General features: G+C 40.3%; 1 protein-coding gene across 1 annotated transcript in view; it reads right to left on the bottom strand.

Moving 5' to 3' along the window:
• Positions 1–17521, bottom strand: part of naa15a (N-alpha-acetyltransferase 15, NatA auxiliary subunit a) — a 104144-nt gene that overhangs the window by 71575 nt on the left and 15048 nt on the right. The window contains exons 2-3 of the mRNA XM_048531329.2: positions 10070–10154; positions 3201–3305 (exon numbers count right to left, since the gene is read on the bottom strand). Coding sequence (XP_048387286.1) covers positions 3201–3305; positions 10070–10154 — 190 coding nt within the window. The remainder of the gene's footprint in view (positions 1–3200; positions 3306–10069; positions 10155–17521) is intronic.

Raw genomic sequence — 17521 nt, 5'->3', positions numbered from 1 at the left:
AAATGAATTGCCGATTAAGTATAATGTGGATAAATGTGAGATTATTTGATAGATGACAACTGGGCGTAGAAGAGAGAAATGCAATGAGACCTGGGAATCCCTGTACATTAGTTCTGAAAGTAAACATGCAGGTGCAACAGGCTGTCAAGGCAGCAAATGGTACGTTGGCCTTTATAATAAGAGGATTATTGTACAGGAGCAGGGATGTCATGCAGCGATTGTACACAGCACTGATAAAACTACAACTGGAGTATTATGTGCAGCTTTGGTGTCATTATTTCAGAAAGAATGTTCTGGGTATGGAGGGAACGCAACAAGGATTTACAAGACTGATTCCTGAGATGGCAGGACTTGTGTATGGAGTGCCACTGGATTTGTTAGGACTACACTGACCAAAGTTGAGAAGAATGAGAGCTGGATCGGATAGAATTTTAAAAGCATTCTATCAGGACTATACAGGGTAAATGAAGGGCATATTGTTCCTGATAACCAGGAATCCAGAACCAGAGATCACAATCTAAGGATATGGGGTAGTCCATTCAGAACAGAGATAAAGAAACATTTCTAAAGCCAGAATGGTGCACATGTGGGATTCTCTGCCACAGAAAGCAATGGAGGCCAAAACACAATGTTTTCAAGAAGAGGTTATATATAGTTTTTAGGGCTAAAGAGTTCAAAGAGAATGGGAGATACAAGGAAAGACTGGATAGACTGGTGCTTCTTTCCATGAAGCGTAGGAGGCTGAGGGGTGACCTGATAGATAACATGAAGAGCCAAGTTTTTTTGCCTGTTCTACAGGAGTCTAAAACTAGAAGTCACAGGTTTTAAGTGCGAGGGAAAAGCCTGAAAAGGGACCAGAGGGACAACTTTTTGCACGGAGGGTGATGCTAATTTGGAACAAGCTGCCAGAGGAAGTGGTTGAGGCAATACAATTACAAGATTTAAAAGGCATTTGGACAACTACACGGGTAGGAAAGTTTTAGAGGGCAATGGGCCAAATACAACTAGTTCAGCTTAGGAAACCTGGCCTGTATGGACAAGTTGGGCTGAAGGCTGTTTCTGTGAGGATGACTCTATGGAAGAAAATGAAAATGGTACTGAGTTATAGGACCAGCAACGATCATTCTGAATGATGGAGCAGGCCTGAGGACCTACTCCTGCTCTAGGTTTCTCTATTGTAAAAAAGTACTGGTATTATAGGCATTGGTATTTTTGATGGGTGTATTAATTTAGAACAGGGTTAAACATTGAAGTGACTTTTTTAAAAAGCTAACATCTTGAAGCCAAATACTTATTCCATGCAAACTTGACCAAATAGGAGTAGGCCATTCAGCCCTTCAAAGTAGCTGGTGACAAAATAAGGATTATTTTGGAAATTTATAAGTCAATTAGCCTAACCTCAATAGTTGGTAAAATTCCAGAATCCATTGTCAAGGATGAGACTTCTAAATTCCTGGAAGTGCAGTGTCAAGATTAGAACCAGTCAGCATGGATTTAGTAAGGGGAGGTCGTGTCTGACAAACCTGTTAGAATTCTTTGAAGAGGTAACAAGTATGTTAGACCAGGGAAACCCAGTAGATGTTATCTATCTAGACTTCCAAAAGGCTTTTGATATGGTGCCTCACAGAGGCTGCTGAGCAAGGTGAGGGCCCATGGTGTTCGAGGTGAGCTACTGGCTTGGATTGAGGATTGGCTGTCTGACAGAAGGCAGAGACTTGGGATAAAAGGCTCTTTTTCAGAATGGCAACTGGGGGCGAGTGGTATCCCGCAGGGTTCAGTGTTGGGGCCGCAGCAGTTCACCTTATACATTAATGATCTGAATGAAGGGACTGGGGGCATTCTGGCGAAGTTTGCCGATGATACAAAGATAAGTGGACAGGCAGGTAGTACTGAAGAGGTGGGAAAGCTGAGGAAAGATTTAGACAGTTTGGGAGAGTGGCCCAGGAAATGGCTGAGGAAATTCAATGTGAGTAAATGAGAGGTTTTGCACTTTGGAAAAATGAATACAGGCATGGACTATTTTCTAAACGGTGAGAAAATTTGCAAAGCAGAGGTACAAAGGGATCTGGGAGTGTTGGTCCAGGATTCTCTAAAGGTTAACTTGCAGGTAGAGTCCATAATTCAGAAAGCAAATGTAATGTTGTCGTTTATCTCAATAGGGTTGGAATATAAAAGCAGCGGTGTGCTTCTGAGGCTTTATAAAGCTCTAGTTAGGCCCCATTTAGAATACTGTGTCCAATTTTGGGCCCCACAGCTCAGGAAGGACATACTAGCCCTGGAGTGTGTCCAGCGGAGATTCACACAGATGATCCCTGGAATGGTAGGTTTAACGTATGTTGAACGGCTAAGGATCCTGGGATTGTACTCAGAGTTTAGAAGGTTGAGGGGAGATCTAATACAAACTTACTAGATAACGTATGGTTTAGAAGGGGTGGACGCTAGGAAGTTGTTTCCGTTAGGCGGGGAGACTTAGCACCCGTGGGCACAGCCTTAAAATTAGAGGGGGTAAATTCAAAACCGAAATGAGACGACATTTCTTCAGGCAGAGAGTGGTGGGCTTGTGGAATTCATTGCCACGGAGTGCAGTGGAGGCCGGGACGTTGGATGCCTTCAAGGCAGAGATCGACAAATTCTTGATCTCAGAAGGAATCAAGGGCTACGGGGAGAGTGCAGGGAAGTGGAGTTGAAATGCCCATCAGCCATGATTTAAATGGCGGAGTGGACTTGATGGCCGTACTTCCACTCCTATGTCTTATGGTCTTATTATCAATTGATAAAGACTCCAATTCCAATTTTAAGATGGAGACACTGGGCAGGAGGGAAGATGATGTCAGTCCAAGGGGGCACTTCTGCTCCATGAGAAGATACACTGTCAGCCTTTCTGGAGCTCAATTTACTTGACTAGCCATTAAGGAACTCAATGACCTGTATCTAGCAAGTAGCTGAATTTTACAATCACAGGTGTCACTTATCACTGTTGGCAGTACAGAGTCATCAGGAAGTTTGCATCTTGACAGCCCTACCACTCTCTCGTCAGAGAAGTAACGTCCCTCAGATTAAACCACTACCAGTAGTCTCTCTCTTTCTCTCTCGCTAATGAGAAAGCAGCTTTCATGTTTTCCGGGACTACAGCAACTGTCACAATTATTATCTGCTGTACCTTTTCACAAACCAATAAAAATACTAAAAAAAAAGGATACAGACATGACTCTTCAGATCATTGCGAAGGCCTCGCCGCACATACTCATATGCTTCTTCCTTTTTGCCTAAGCAGTTTAAAGTCAAACCCTTCATCGCCAGCGTCTCTGTAAAATTAAGCATACTGAATATATCACCACTTATTCAACAATTTTGTCATAAGATCACAGGTGTGCTTTCATTCAAATCATACATGATAATTCTGATCACCAAACTTAAAAGAATTCAGTTTAAGCATTTCTTCTGATGTTCTCTAACCAGTATTTACTTACCCTTAATTAATAGGTCTAGAATGTGTCAGCATCCTTCCCGCAAGTTTCTGTTTCTCTTAAGTCCAATACTACATAAAGAAAACTGATCTTCAGTCATTTCCTCTAAATTATACTGTCACACCTTATAGATGGGCATCAAACTGGAATGATAATTATGTCACTTACAGAATAAGTGATCACATCTAACTCAGGTTTTCTTCAAAACCAAAGTTCACCATGTAAATAACATTGCTAAGTATTTATAACAAGGACCATATTTGCATAGAGTAGTTTTGTTAGAACAAAAATATTGACAGTGATAACTATTCACTTTAAACATTAACAGTCACATGAGAATGTGGCAAACCATTACTTGGTAATAAACTAATTCTGAGTAACTCCTTGTCATAAGGAATTTATAAGTTCCGAAATGAATCGAAAAACAATGCTAAGCACTTATGATTTCTTGCTAGCATTACTTTTACCTTTACTGCCCTCAATGACCTCTTGTCAATGTGGCTCAGTGTTACAGCAAGTGATGCTTTTATCTGCTCTCCTGATGACGTAAATAATCTTACGAACTTCAACAAGTACAGTATACTATATGCCTCAATACTAATACTTATTAATAATTTCACATTGATAATTGAAAAATCATAACAGCATTGAGCAATTTTACTCGAGTACACCTAACTGCAGCTTCAAAATGAACTGTCAACCTGCTTAGGTACATCACAGAAGAGAAAGCTGTTATGCTTCATAGATGTAACATCAGACCCATCAGATTTTTTTATCAGGTTAACATAGGTCAATTAGCACCCTCAGTGAAAAAATAATTCAGGCTCTGGTAGTAGTTAAGATTAATATAACAAGAACAAAATATGCCATATTCTGATGGGTTTCCATCTCACGAAGGGCTTTGAAAAAGCTCTGTCTGAAACAGGGACCCTGGACAGGTTTTCACTTAGTTCTCTCTGCCCAGTACAGCATAACAGCTACATGCACAAATATCTTCTAACTGGTGGAATCCTTCTCATTGTTGGACATCAAAAGACAGCAGTGATGGAAAGCTAAACTCCAATCTCAACGCGTAACTTAAGCGGAAAGTTAAATCCAAGAACCAAATTAAATAGGCCTACCATTTAGATTAGCTATTTGCTTCTTCTTCTAGAGGAAAGTGGCCTTGTATCCTCCATTTCTATTTCAAAGACATTGAAGCCAGCTGGAGTATCTCTACTACTGAGCTGAACATTTTTGCACAGATCAGGTGATGAGCCTAGCAATATTAAAGTTCTGTTTAAGAAACTAGCAGATATAATATTAAAAAGAGAAGTGATGGAAATGCATAGCAGTCAGTGTTTATCTGTAGAGAGAAAAGATGGCCTGACATTTCCTCAAAATTCTAAGTGTATACTCCTCGTTTCTAGTGTTGGATTCTTCACTCAGTGCAAATAGTCATGGAAACAGAAGGCTCAAGTACATGCAACTTTGATATGGCATTGATTGTATTTAGCAGATAAAATCTCAAAAATGTCAATTGAAACCAAGAGTACAACCACAAATCTACTGAAATAATTGATGTGAATTTTGTTTTCAAACAATTACAGCATACTTTAACAGGTTATTTTTGGGCTATTTCTGTAAAATTACAAACAGAACATTTATGAGTTCCAATTGTAAAACAGAATCAGTTGTAGATCATCTTGGTGAATTGGAAGGAACAGGTGAATATGTTTTTCACCATATTGGACAATTTTTGCAGAGCTGCTGACCTCAATTCAAAACAAAGCTGGACTGTTTAAACACACAAAGTGGAACAGCATACAGTACAGAGAGATAAAATCCAAATATTACTTTGTGAGAAATAATGAAGTGTGACTCATTTCAAATCAATAAATTACATACAAACAAGGTATGTGGAATAGCTTTCAAAGCATTAAATATTACATAACTGATAGAAGTAACTATTTGAAAATTACTAAGATGGTTGGGCCACAAACATCCCATTTTCATCTATCAGCAATCAAGGCAAGGATGGTATTACTTGGGTTTGTCGATTGTGAGGGATGTATAGTAACATCACTGGTAGATTCAGGCAAACGGATATCTGGTGGGAACACGATTGGCCTGCTTAAAGCCAGGAGCAAGAATCACATGAATAAACTCTTGAGCACTGGGCAAGTATTTCATTCCTTCTCCTCCTACCAACAAACCACGCAGGAGGGAAAATGCACTGGTGACGTTGAATTGAATTACAAAATAGACAAAGGCCACGTTTTGGAACACATTTGAAACAGGAAAAGACTCAAGTTTAACCAACCTATAATCTTTTACATTTGTATTTTATGGGTTAAAAGGAGAAAGAACGGGATTTATGGCACACATTCCACTTATAATAATATCAAAAAGATATCAGCAAGCTAATGGTGCTACAGGTAAAATATTACAGGTTCTTCTCATCTCAAAGTGTCAACCATTATTGCATAATTTTCCTCCAATTCTTGACCAATGAAATATCAACTGATTCTCTGTTTTCTAAAGTGTCATCACAATAAATGTTTATTTCCCTTTATTGTATCTCCTTTCCTGCCAATAAATCCAGCTCAACGTCTATTTGCTCTATGTACCCGACAAACGCAATTAAAACACAGCTCTGTGAAGTCGTGAGTCAACTGAAAATTAGTTTCTGTTTTTCTTGTTAAAAAATCATGGATATTTAGAAGTTAAAGTAATTGTTTACTCGGAATCTATAAGGCATTACACTATGAATGGAAATGATATTGCTCAAGTCAGTAAAACAAAGTGGCACTCGGAAATATTTAGGCGTGTTTCTGGAAAGATAAGCTCAAAGAGTAAGCTATGAAGACACAAAGTTGGTTGATTTCTGAAACAAGTGACAGTTCGCTGAGCCTAAAGCCTGCTGTCAACATGTTCCTACACAATTTTCTAACACTTGTTTGAACAATAACGCCCCTTAACTTAATCTGGTTGGTAAACTTAAACTTTTCTCATAAAACAAATTAAAACAGCCATCCCGTGACCAATCATAAATAGGTAAAATAACTTGGGTAGAAATCAAAAATACATTAAAATTTCACAGAGTAACAACATAATTCACATGATAAACATGAAGGTCATTCAATAGAAGCCATTGGTTTTAATATTACAGAATAATATCCAGATTTATTTTAAAGAATTACAACTAGAAGGAAAGCATAACATGAGGCCATCAGGGCAGAAAAAGCAAGTCAGCAAAACTCATGCAAACAGACTGACTTCAGTCAATCAAAATATGAATTTGGCTTATCTGAAGTAGTGGCACACAAACAAAGAATGAAATGCCCAATGGAAATGAAGGGTAAGACCCACTTAAAATGGAAATCTCTAGGCCCTTGATAAAGCTCAAACTCTAAACTTTGAAAAGTTTGGTTCATCACTGGCAAAGCAACTTAACCCACAGCATAATTAAACTACAACCGTGCACTGCCCGGTTCTACCTGCTCCCCAAGATCCACAAGCCCAACTACCCCAACCAACTCACTGTCTCCACATGCTCTTGCCACCGAACTAATCTCTTCCTACCTCAACTCCATTCTTTCCCCTTTGAATCAGGCACACCCCACCTACATCCAGCACATAAGCCAGGCCCTCCACCTCTTTGGTAGCTTTCAGTTCCATGGCCCCCAGCTCTGCATTTTTACTATGGACGTTCAATCCCTATACAGGACAATACCCCACAAGTATGACCAACAGATCCTCAGGTTTTCCTCTCCAACAGACCCATCCAGTACCACCCAACAATATCCTCCTCTGCCTCACCCTCCAAAACTTTTCCTTCAATTCTTCCCACTTTCTCCAAATCCAGGTGGTGGCTATGGCCACGGCCACTCACACGTGCCCCAGCTGTGCCTGCCTGTTTGTAGGTTATGTCAAATAGTCCCTCTTCAGTACATAAACCAATACAGTTCCCCAACACTTCCACCATTACACTGATGACTGCATCGGTGCCGCATCCTGCGCCCAGGTGGAACTGGGGCAGTTCATCGACTTTGCTGACCACACCACACTTCCCACCAACCGCTCCAACTCACCCAGTACCTTCCCCTGTAACCATAAAATATGCAAAACCTGCCCACATATCATCTCCTTCACCTCCATTCAGAGCTGTAGACAGTCCTTCCAAGTGAGACAGAGCTTCGCCTGCATCTCCTCCAACCTAGTCCACTGCATCCGGTGTTCCTGATATGGTCTTCTCTACGTCAGTGAGACCAAACAGTCTAGATAACTGTTTCGCTGCGCATCTTCACCTGGCCTGTAATGGCCAACCTAATCTCCCAGTCACTGTCCATTTCAACTCCCACCACCTCTCCAATATGTCCGTCTTTTGCCTCCTCCAATGTCAGTCACAACACAAATTTGGAGAACATCACCTTACCTTACGCCCAGGCACCCTACAGCCCAGATGACTCAATATTGACTTCTCTAATTTAAAATGAACTTCCCACCCATCCCCCAACTCCCCCCTTCTATTCCACCTTCTGACCCTCCTTTCCAGCTACCAACCAGATTCATCCTTCCCATTGGCCAACTGAGTCATACATACTACCAGTGTCCACCTATCACCAGCATTCTGCCTCCACCCCTCCCCCAACCCCTCTATCTGCAGCTCCTACTACCCCCACATCCAGTCCTGAAGAAGGGTTACACCCAAAATGTTGATTGCTCCTTTCCTCCAGATGTTGCTAGGCTTGCTGTGTTCTTCCAGCTTCACAGAACATAAAACAATACAGCACAGAACAGGCCCTTCGGCCCTCGATGTTGCACCGACCTGTGAACTAATCTAAGCCCACGCCCCTGCACTTTCCCATCATCTATATGCTTATCCAAAGACTGTTTAAATGCCCCTAATGTGGCTGAGTTAACTACATTGGCAGGCAGGGCATTCCACGTCCTTACCACACTGAGTAAAGAACCTGCCTCTGACATCTGTCTTAAATCTACCACCCCTCAATTTGTAGCCATGCCCCCTTGTACAAGCTGATGTCATCATCCTCGGAAAAAGGCTCTCACTGTCCTGTTTGTCTGCACAGATACTGCTACATATATTCGAGTTTCACCTTTGAAGTAGGAAAAGATGCAGGGTGCTTCAGAAAAGCATTACAAGTTCAAATGTGACACTGTGCAACATGTGGAAAGGGGGACTAAAAAAGGTTTCAAGGACCACCTTAATTGAGAAAATGGGTAGAAAGATCAGAGCTTTATAGAGAGGCTACCAATGGTTCAGGACTTTTGACATTATTAGCCCAGAAGCAAAGTAGTATAAATATCTCAATTGTGTACCTCCACAAGATCACAAGCAGAAAGGGTGAGGCTATGGAGGCATTTGAAAACAGAAGGGAGAATTTTAAATTGAGGCTGTTTATCCAGGAATTCATGTAGGGTGGCAAACAAAAGGGAAGGGCAAGAGTATAAATAAATGAGACTTGATAAGACTTAAATCCTGCGCTAAAGAGATTTGGATGATCTCAACTTACGCATTATTCAAGCCCACAGGCAAGAATGGCAAGATTAAAGAATCAGATGGTATGAAGCAGAGGTGGGTATTAAGCTCAGTGGGGAAGCCTCAGATGTTTGTTTTGAGGATCAATTATGAATACACTTGCAGATAGTTTTATTCAGTTCTAAGGCAGTTGCCAGCAAAATACAGAGTCAGTGGTTAAGGAATACAATTATAGCAAGGGTCAAAGACAATGGCTTAGTTTTCAGGCACAGCTTAAATTTGATTGGTTTGTACTGAATTAGCTGGTAGTCAATAGTGAAAAAATAGATTTCCTACAGATGACTAGCCAATCATGCTTGCTAGCAGTACAGTGGTGTTTCGCAATATTGTTTTCTTGGTTGCTTTCCCCCACCAACAGCTCCCACACATCCTTCCCTCTCAATTCAAAAACAATAGATTTAGGCTTTTTAGATTTAGATTAAATTATTGAATGTCAATCTTCACTTGCAGGATGCTAACTCAGCAGCGTGAACACTCTCAGGGAAGAAAATCTAAGAAAGACTTGACAATATCTGAGCAGAGACAGAATAAAAGCATTTATTAGATAGGATGGACAGTGAGAGTCTTTGTCCTAGGATGATGGTGTCGGCATGTGCGAGGGGGCATAGCTGCAAATTGAGGGGTGATAGATTTAAGACAGATGCCAGAGGCAGGTTCTTTACTCGGAAAGTGGTAAGGGAATGCCCTGCCTGCCAATATAGTTAACTCAGCCACATTAGGGGCATTTAAACAGTCCTTGGATAAACATATGGATGATGATGGGATACTGTAGGGGGATAGGCTTAGATTAGTTCACAGGTTGGCGCAACATCGAGGGCCAAAGGGCCTGTTCTACGCTGTATTGTTCTATGCTCTACAAACTAACAGCTGTGAATTTCCATGCAGCACCACCTGACCCACACTACCCCTCCATTATTGGCACAATCATGACAGCAATTCTGCGTTGTAAATTAAAGCCAATGTACACATTATAAAAACATAAAAATGCAACATAAACAAACACAGGCACATAACATTTAAGCCTGTTGACAAGTGAACTATCCATCCAATATTAACTTACCTCCATGTTCTGCATATTTTGGATTGCTCAGAATTTGTTTGCAGAACTTCAACCCATGTCTGTATTGCTTGTGTTCGTAGCATTTCTGTGATGAGAGGGGCAAGAAATTATGACAATCATTTACATTCAGTTTAACACCCATTAATCCAAAATTCGATTCAGAGTCAGGTCAGATAAAATTTTTGGCCATTTTGTACTTACGTTTTGATGGTCTAAGGGTTTTTTTCTAAAAAAACTCTAAATTACGCACAATAAACAAACTGATAATACAGACTGCATGCAAAGTAGCTGCTTTCTAGAACTTTGCAGAGTATTTTAGCATGAGATCTCAAATACCATGCAAATTGCAAAATCAAAATTCTGTCGCAAAAATTGAGAGAAGTATCCGCAGGCACCTTGGAAACAGGATATACCAATGATGAAAAATGCAAACACTACTCTTTTTGCATATTATTTTGAAGAAAGGAAATTTCAACTATGGCTAGAATATTGATATAAATCTGTGACAAATGGATATTTCACTCAAAATACAGTGAAGAAATTGTGTGTTATGGTTTAGGAGGAGTTCTGAAGAAACTAGCTGAGCCAAGATCCTAAGGTCTTGCATGCATGTTACTATGGTTTTCTATTCCCTCAGGCTTAAAGTGAAATGCAACTTCTTAAACTTTGTTAATAAAGATTCAATCACAAAAAAGTGAGGAATATCAATGGTGTGGAATGAAGCAGTTAGAATCGGAGTCCTGTCAACTCTGGTGCCATTTCAAACACAAGCAAAACTTCCACTAATTTGCCCTGAATCAAATAAGAATTTCGATAACTTAAAACACGTGCCACTGACGTCACAATCAGTTATGTCAACACCATGTTAACTCCTGAACATCTCTAAAATCTTTCAGTTTAGCTTGGTTGCAGCACTTTGAATCCTTTCTGCAATCTTAACCACTACTTTCCTGCTCCTATTTCTTATGACCTGATTATTTAAGGCTGAGATAGATTCTTGATCAGTGCGGCAAATCAAGGATTACGGGGAAAGTAGGCTTGGGGAACGTAGTTGGATCAGCAGGCTTAAGGTGTCAAATGGCCCACTCCTGTTCCTATTTCTTGTGGTCATCTCAATACTGCCACAAGATATCTGCCTCAAAAGTGACCATGCGCCGTTTCTCAGCATCAGTTACATTTCCTCAGGTTTTTCTCTCACACATCTATACTTAACAGAAATATGTGAACAGCTTTATCCTTTTATGCAGCAACACAGATTGTCCCTCTAAGGAATCAGCAAAGGGCAACTCTTTCATACACAACACCAAACCATATCTCTTCCACTGCCAACACCGAAGGGAAGGCACTTTTGTTAACAGTTTTTGATATAAAAGCTGCATAAATGAGTTTATTTTATAGCTAAATCTAAAACAGAAGGCATGCAGTTCAGTCTTCCATCTGTGCCTCACTGGCTCTAACTGGAACCAAAAGAATGCTAAGAAAGGAACCGATGGCTAACTTAAAACACTGGAAAAACCCTCTCCAAACAACGAAGGTAATCAAGCAAGCTTCAGACCACATCAACACCAGTCAACTTCCCAAATATAGAATGGATATGTACAAGACACAACTGTCCAAACTTGGCAGAAACTATTTCTGAAATTACGTACAATGCTCATAATTTGCACACTTAAAAATATTTTTTGGTATCACAGGACTGATTTTGCAATAACTGTGATTCATCTCTCATATCTATCACTGCACAGTTAAAACTTTGTTCAAGTTTCAGAACACCAGTATAACATCCTAGTTCCTTCCTTCCAGATACATGATCTGAGACATAATATCAGCATACGGTATAGGAAATCAATCTAGAATCGTATCATTGAAAATTTAGTCAGTCATTGTGGCACAAGAGTCCTTCCGAGTCCAAGCCAGTTTTCCATACACCAATTCTGCCAGTCCTGTTCCATCAACTATCCCCTTAGTTCTTTAAAATTATTCACTGTTTTCACATCTACCATAACAATTAATTCAAGATCATTACCATTTGCAATGTGAAAAGGTACTTCCTCTCAACCTTTCTAGATCTCCTGTCCAAATGCTTAAAATTTGTCACCCCTAATCCTTGTAACAATAATTGCATCCCTGCATGCTCACTCAGCCAGCCCAGCTACTCCATTCTTCCAGCCATCAGCCGGTTAGGAGCAATGTGCATGCAATTTCCTGCAAGTGCAGAACTCCTGGTCAGCACTTGTCTTAGTTATTTCTAATACAAACACTGCTTCACCAGGACCATGTGGCTGTTAAGTATGTATTTGCCGTCTCATGTAAAAGAACACTCACGCATCTTCCAGCCCCTCAAAATGCTGTTCAGAGCCGTGAACATCAGTACTCAAACAGACAACCCTAGCAGCAACAGACATGAACATCACACTGTCAAGTGGCAGAGTCAAACTCACCAAAGTGCAAGTACCCAAGAACCTACTTACTGTGATATAAAAAATGTTTAATTTTCATTATGCATTAACAAGAGTGTCACTAGCTAGGAGGCATTTATTACTCATCCTTAATTGTCCAATGGACAGTTCAGAGTCAACCACATTGCTATGGGTCTGGAGCCACATGTAGGATAAACCAGGTAAGGTCAGCAGTTTCTTTCCCTAAAAGGACATTAATGAACCAAATGAGTTTTTCCTGACAATTGACAATAGATTCATAGTCATCATAGACTCTTTTTCCAGATATTTTATGGAATTCAAATTTGACCATCTACCATGGCAGGATTCGAACTTGGGTCCTCAGAATGTTACAGATGAATAGTCCTGCAATAATACCATTCGGCAATCACCTCCCAGTGATGGGTTGTCATCAAGGGAAGAGGGAAGGAGTACTTGATGGAAGAATCTCCTCAGCTGAGACTCATTCCACAACATGAATGCACTCAACATTACTCAGCATGTTTACCCATTACCATGACAGCACAATCTCAGACAGACAGGGTTGAAAAGACCATACTACAAGAATCACAAGGGCACCTCTGCAGACAGAATGCTGAAATGCTAAAGTATAGAATACAGACACTCTCAGCCAGTGCACACAGATTCCACTCAAAGGAAGCAGAGAGCTGCTGGAGATCTCACGAGCTGTAATTATAATTCCTTTTTTGGTGGTTGATTCAGATCAATTCCAGTAATGACAGCAGTATCTTTGCTGCAGGCCCATTTGGATGCCAAGCACCAACAGGTGCACACAAACAGGTGCGCATCTCACCTACCAGTCACCCCAAACACTACCAAGGTATGTCAATCCAGTAGTGGACCTTTTTGTCACTTCAGGAACTCTCAACACTGGAAGGCATGTTTGATCCCAAGGAACTGTCTTTCTTTGACTATTTTAATTAAATTTTTCATAATATAACTCCTGTTAAAACTCACCTCAATCTCCACTGTTTGAGGGATAGCAACCACTAATCTAACTCCGTAGTCAAAATCCCTTGGGCCTGGAACATTCAGGCAAATCTCTTCTGCACCCTCAAATCTCTCTTCAGCATGGTGGTCAGAACCAGATGTAATAACCTTAATCAAAGCTTAACCAAAGCTTTATAAAGGTGCAACATAGTTTTCCTGATTTTGCATTCGATACGACAATTTATGAAGCCCATGATCCCACCTGCTTTGCTAACCATTCTTCAGGGTGTTGACATTTTTGAAACATGTGAAAACAAGCAGTTCCTCTAGACAAATATTTAGGATCAGAGGGCTGAATCCCTCTATGCTTGTTAAAAGCACAACTTTAAGTGAACCAACATTAAGAAAATCAGGACTTTCTGTAAGAACTTATGTATAGCAAACTGGAGTCAGGATCTTTTTGGGCATTCTTCATCAGGAAAAGCAACACTAAATTACCGTATACACCTAAATGAAACAACCATTAAATTAAGATACATCTCAATACAGGATGTAAATTTAGACTATAGGTTGGACATCTGTCGATCTACAATGTCCCCTACTGTATCAATGAATCTACAATGAAACATGTTGACTAAATCAACATTAACTGAGGAATCCCTGCACCCATGAATACCAAGACTATTTCCTCCATGTATTTAAATCATCCAGACCTACAGGAAGTAGATTTGGCCAGAGAACTAAGCACTATGAAAAGCCATTATATACTTTCAAATACAGTGGAAAAACTGCTCTCAATTTTTAGTTTCCTTCCATCAAAATAATACTGAATTCATAAGAACTAGGAGCTGGAGTAGACAATTCAGGCCCTCGAGCTTGTCCAATATTAAATATGATCATGGCTCATTTCATCTCTGCCTAACTTCATTTTTCTGCCTAGTCTCAAACATTAACCCATTACTAATTCAAAATCTAGCAATTTAGGGTGACACAGTGGCTAGCACTGCTGCCTCACAGCACCAGGGACCTGGGTCCAATTCCAGCTTCAGACAATTGTCTGTGTGGAGTTTGTACATTCTGTCTGTACTTGTGGGTTTCCCCTGGATGCTCAGTTTCCTCCCACAGTCCAAAGACATGCAGATTAAGTGGATTGGCAGTCTTAAAATTTCTCAGTGTCCAGGGATGTGCAGGCTACATAGATGAGCCGTGGGAAAGGCAGGGCTGGGTGATGGGTCTGGGTAGAATGCCCTTCAGAGGGTCATGTGGACTCAATGGGGTGCATGGCCTGTTTCCACACTGTTGGGATTCTATGAATGTCCCATTCTAATTTATTCAGTTCCTTCGCGTTGACGGCACTCTGATGCAGTGAATTCCACTGATTCATGATACTAAGAGAAATAATTCCTCCTCCACCTGTTTTCAATCTGTCAGCATTACAGCTTTAGACTGACTTCTTGCTCCAGGCCGCCCCACAAGAAGGTTCGTCTGCTCTCAGTCAACGTTTATTCAGTTTTCATCTTCCATCTGTAACAATATTTTCTCAATCTCCATTGTGGCAACTCAAAGATTTTCCTCAACCGTGTATTTTTAAACCATCTACAACAACGGACATCTCCTTAAAAAAAATGTCAAGCATGCCAATTGATAACCTTTCCAATCTGTACTAGATGCAATTTTTTTAAATCCTAATAAAGATAACATAAACAAGCAATGTGCCACAAGAATTGCTGCTGGGTGAACTGCTTTGTGACATTTTTATATAAGTGACTTAGATGTGAACATAGGAGGTATTGTTAGTAAGTTTGCCGATGACACCAAATTGGCAGCATAGCAGACAGTGCATTCTCAGGTAATCTTCTTCAATGGGACCTCGCCAAGAATGGCAGATGGAGTTTAATTTAGATAAATGTGAAGTGTTGCATTTTGGTAAGGCAAACCAGGGCAGGACTTATACAAGTAATGGTAAGGTCCTGGGGAGTGTTGCTCAACAGAGGCATCTGGGTGCATATGCATTGTTCCTTGAAACTGGATTCACAAGTAGACAGGGTGACGAAGGCAGCATTTGGCACATTTGTATTAATTCATCGGTGCACCGAGCAAAGGATTTGAGACGTCATATTGTGGCTGTTTGCCGACACTGGTGAGGCCACTTTTAGAATACTGCATTTAATTCTGGTCTCCCTACCACATGAAGGATTTGTTAAATTTGAAAGGGTTCAAACAAGATCTACAAGGATGTTGCTGGAAATGGAGGGTTTAAGCTATAGGGACAGGCTGAATTGACTGGGGCTTTTTCTCCTAGTCTCCAATGCTCTGGCAGGTGACCTTACCAAGGTTTATAAAATCATGAGGGGCATGCATAGGGTGAATAGTCAAGGTCTTTTTCCTAAGGTAGGGGAGTCCAAAACAAGTGGGCAAGGGTCTAATATGCAAGGAGATAGATTTAAAAGGGGACCCAAGGGAAAACCTTTTCACGCAATGGGTGGTGTGGGTCTGAAATGAGATGCCAGAGGATGTGGTGGAGGCAGGTGCAATTACATCATTGAAAAGGCATCTGGATGGGTATATGAATAGGAAGGCTTTAACAGGGATATGGGCCAAGCGCTTACAAATGGGACTAAATCAGTTTAGGATATCCGAGAGGCTTAGACGAGTTGGACTGAAGAGTTATACAGCGTGGAAACAGACCATGTCAAAACAAAAAATATATAAATGCTAACACAATGCTGTCGCCTTGGAAGCTCAGCACACACAGTAAGTGCTTGCATTTCACTTGCTACTGTAAGCTCTGGCTTGTATACTACATTGTAGCCAAAAAACATTTAAGAAGATGAAACAGAACTGCTTCAAGAATTGAAACTAAAGTTTATTTCACCACTGGAGCGAACGTAAATTTAATAGATCACTGAATTTGTTGTGACTGACCTCATAGAAAACAGTCAAAAGATTCTACCCTGCAGAGTTTACAGCCAATAGTCTCCAATGAAGATAGCTACACTTACTGTATAAATCAACTGCAATTTAGATTGCTCTGACAATTTTGATTTATCTTCTTTTCCCAACGTGCAACCCACCCTTGAGTAATTGTTTTGAAAGCATTTAGAATGGAAATGTCACATCAGGCAACTTGCAAAGGAAAAAAAGTTGTAGAACAGGCAATGTAAGTGATTTGAAGCATATTCCACAAGAGTTCAATGCTTGCATGTTTAACTGTTGAACATTTGTAAACTGGTACAGCATTTGGATCACTGATATGAACTTACTGATTGTGTCTACATTATGTTTCTTCCTTTTCTCGAATGTTAAACATCAAACCGAATAATATATTTCGGAGCAGTGACATTAAGTTAGTGCAGAGCAAACTTGAACAACAAAAACAACCTGTCAACACCCATTTACATGTACATCTACATCTGCCACTTCAGAAAGGTATCAGGACAATTATAACCAACCATGGAACTCCAACCAAACAGGGAATTAACAAGAGAAAATTGCCAAAGAAATTCTGTTGCCAGCCATTATGTACAGACTACTCAATGAATCATTCTGTATTAAAAAAGGAGTTATTGATAATTTGAACTCAGCAAAGTAGTGAGAATTTAGTACGTAAAAGTTTTGAAGCAGTAAGTTAAAAAACTTTTCAAGTGAACAAAGATCAGACTGCATACCGACGCTAGTTTTCAGAAAATAATGTTAAAAAAGGGTCCATTCCCTGGTTATTCTTTGCTAAAATTAATTGTAGATTATATGGGCAGTCGCAAATATTGACTAGATGGCACAAGACTATATTTTCTCATCAAGCTGCTCTTAAATCATGTTGCCCAACCACAATTTAATTTGACTGTGGCTAAACATGCGCTATGCCCAAGGTTTTACTCCAGAAACACGATCACCCAGGCACAGTTGCATGCTCCCTGAACAGGAATGTCTTTAAAATACAACCGTCAGACAACTATTAGGAAAGGGACTAGCCCTGATTTTAAGGCCCCACAACCTCAAGTTAGAAAAATCAATTTGTTCACATCAGCTAGACTGCTGATGAAATCTGAGAGTTTCTCTATAA

This window comes from Stegostoma tigrinum, chromosome 1 (assembly GCF_030684315.1).
Source record: "Stegostoma tigrinum isolate sSteTig4 chromosome 1, sSteTig4.hap1, whole genome shotgun sequence".
Taxonomy (NCBI): domain Eukaryota; kingdom Metazoa; phylum Chordata; class Chondrichthyes; order Orectolobiformes; family Stegostomatidae; genus Stegostoma; species Stegostoma tigrinum.
Note: the sequence above shows the minus strand (reverse complement) of the source record. Positions and strands in the feature narration are given on the sequence as shown.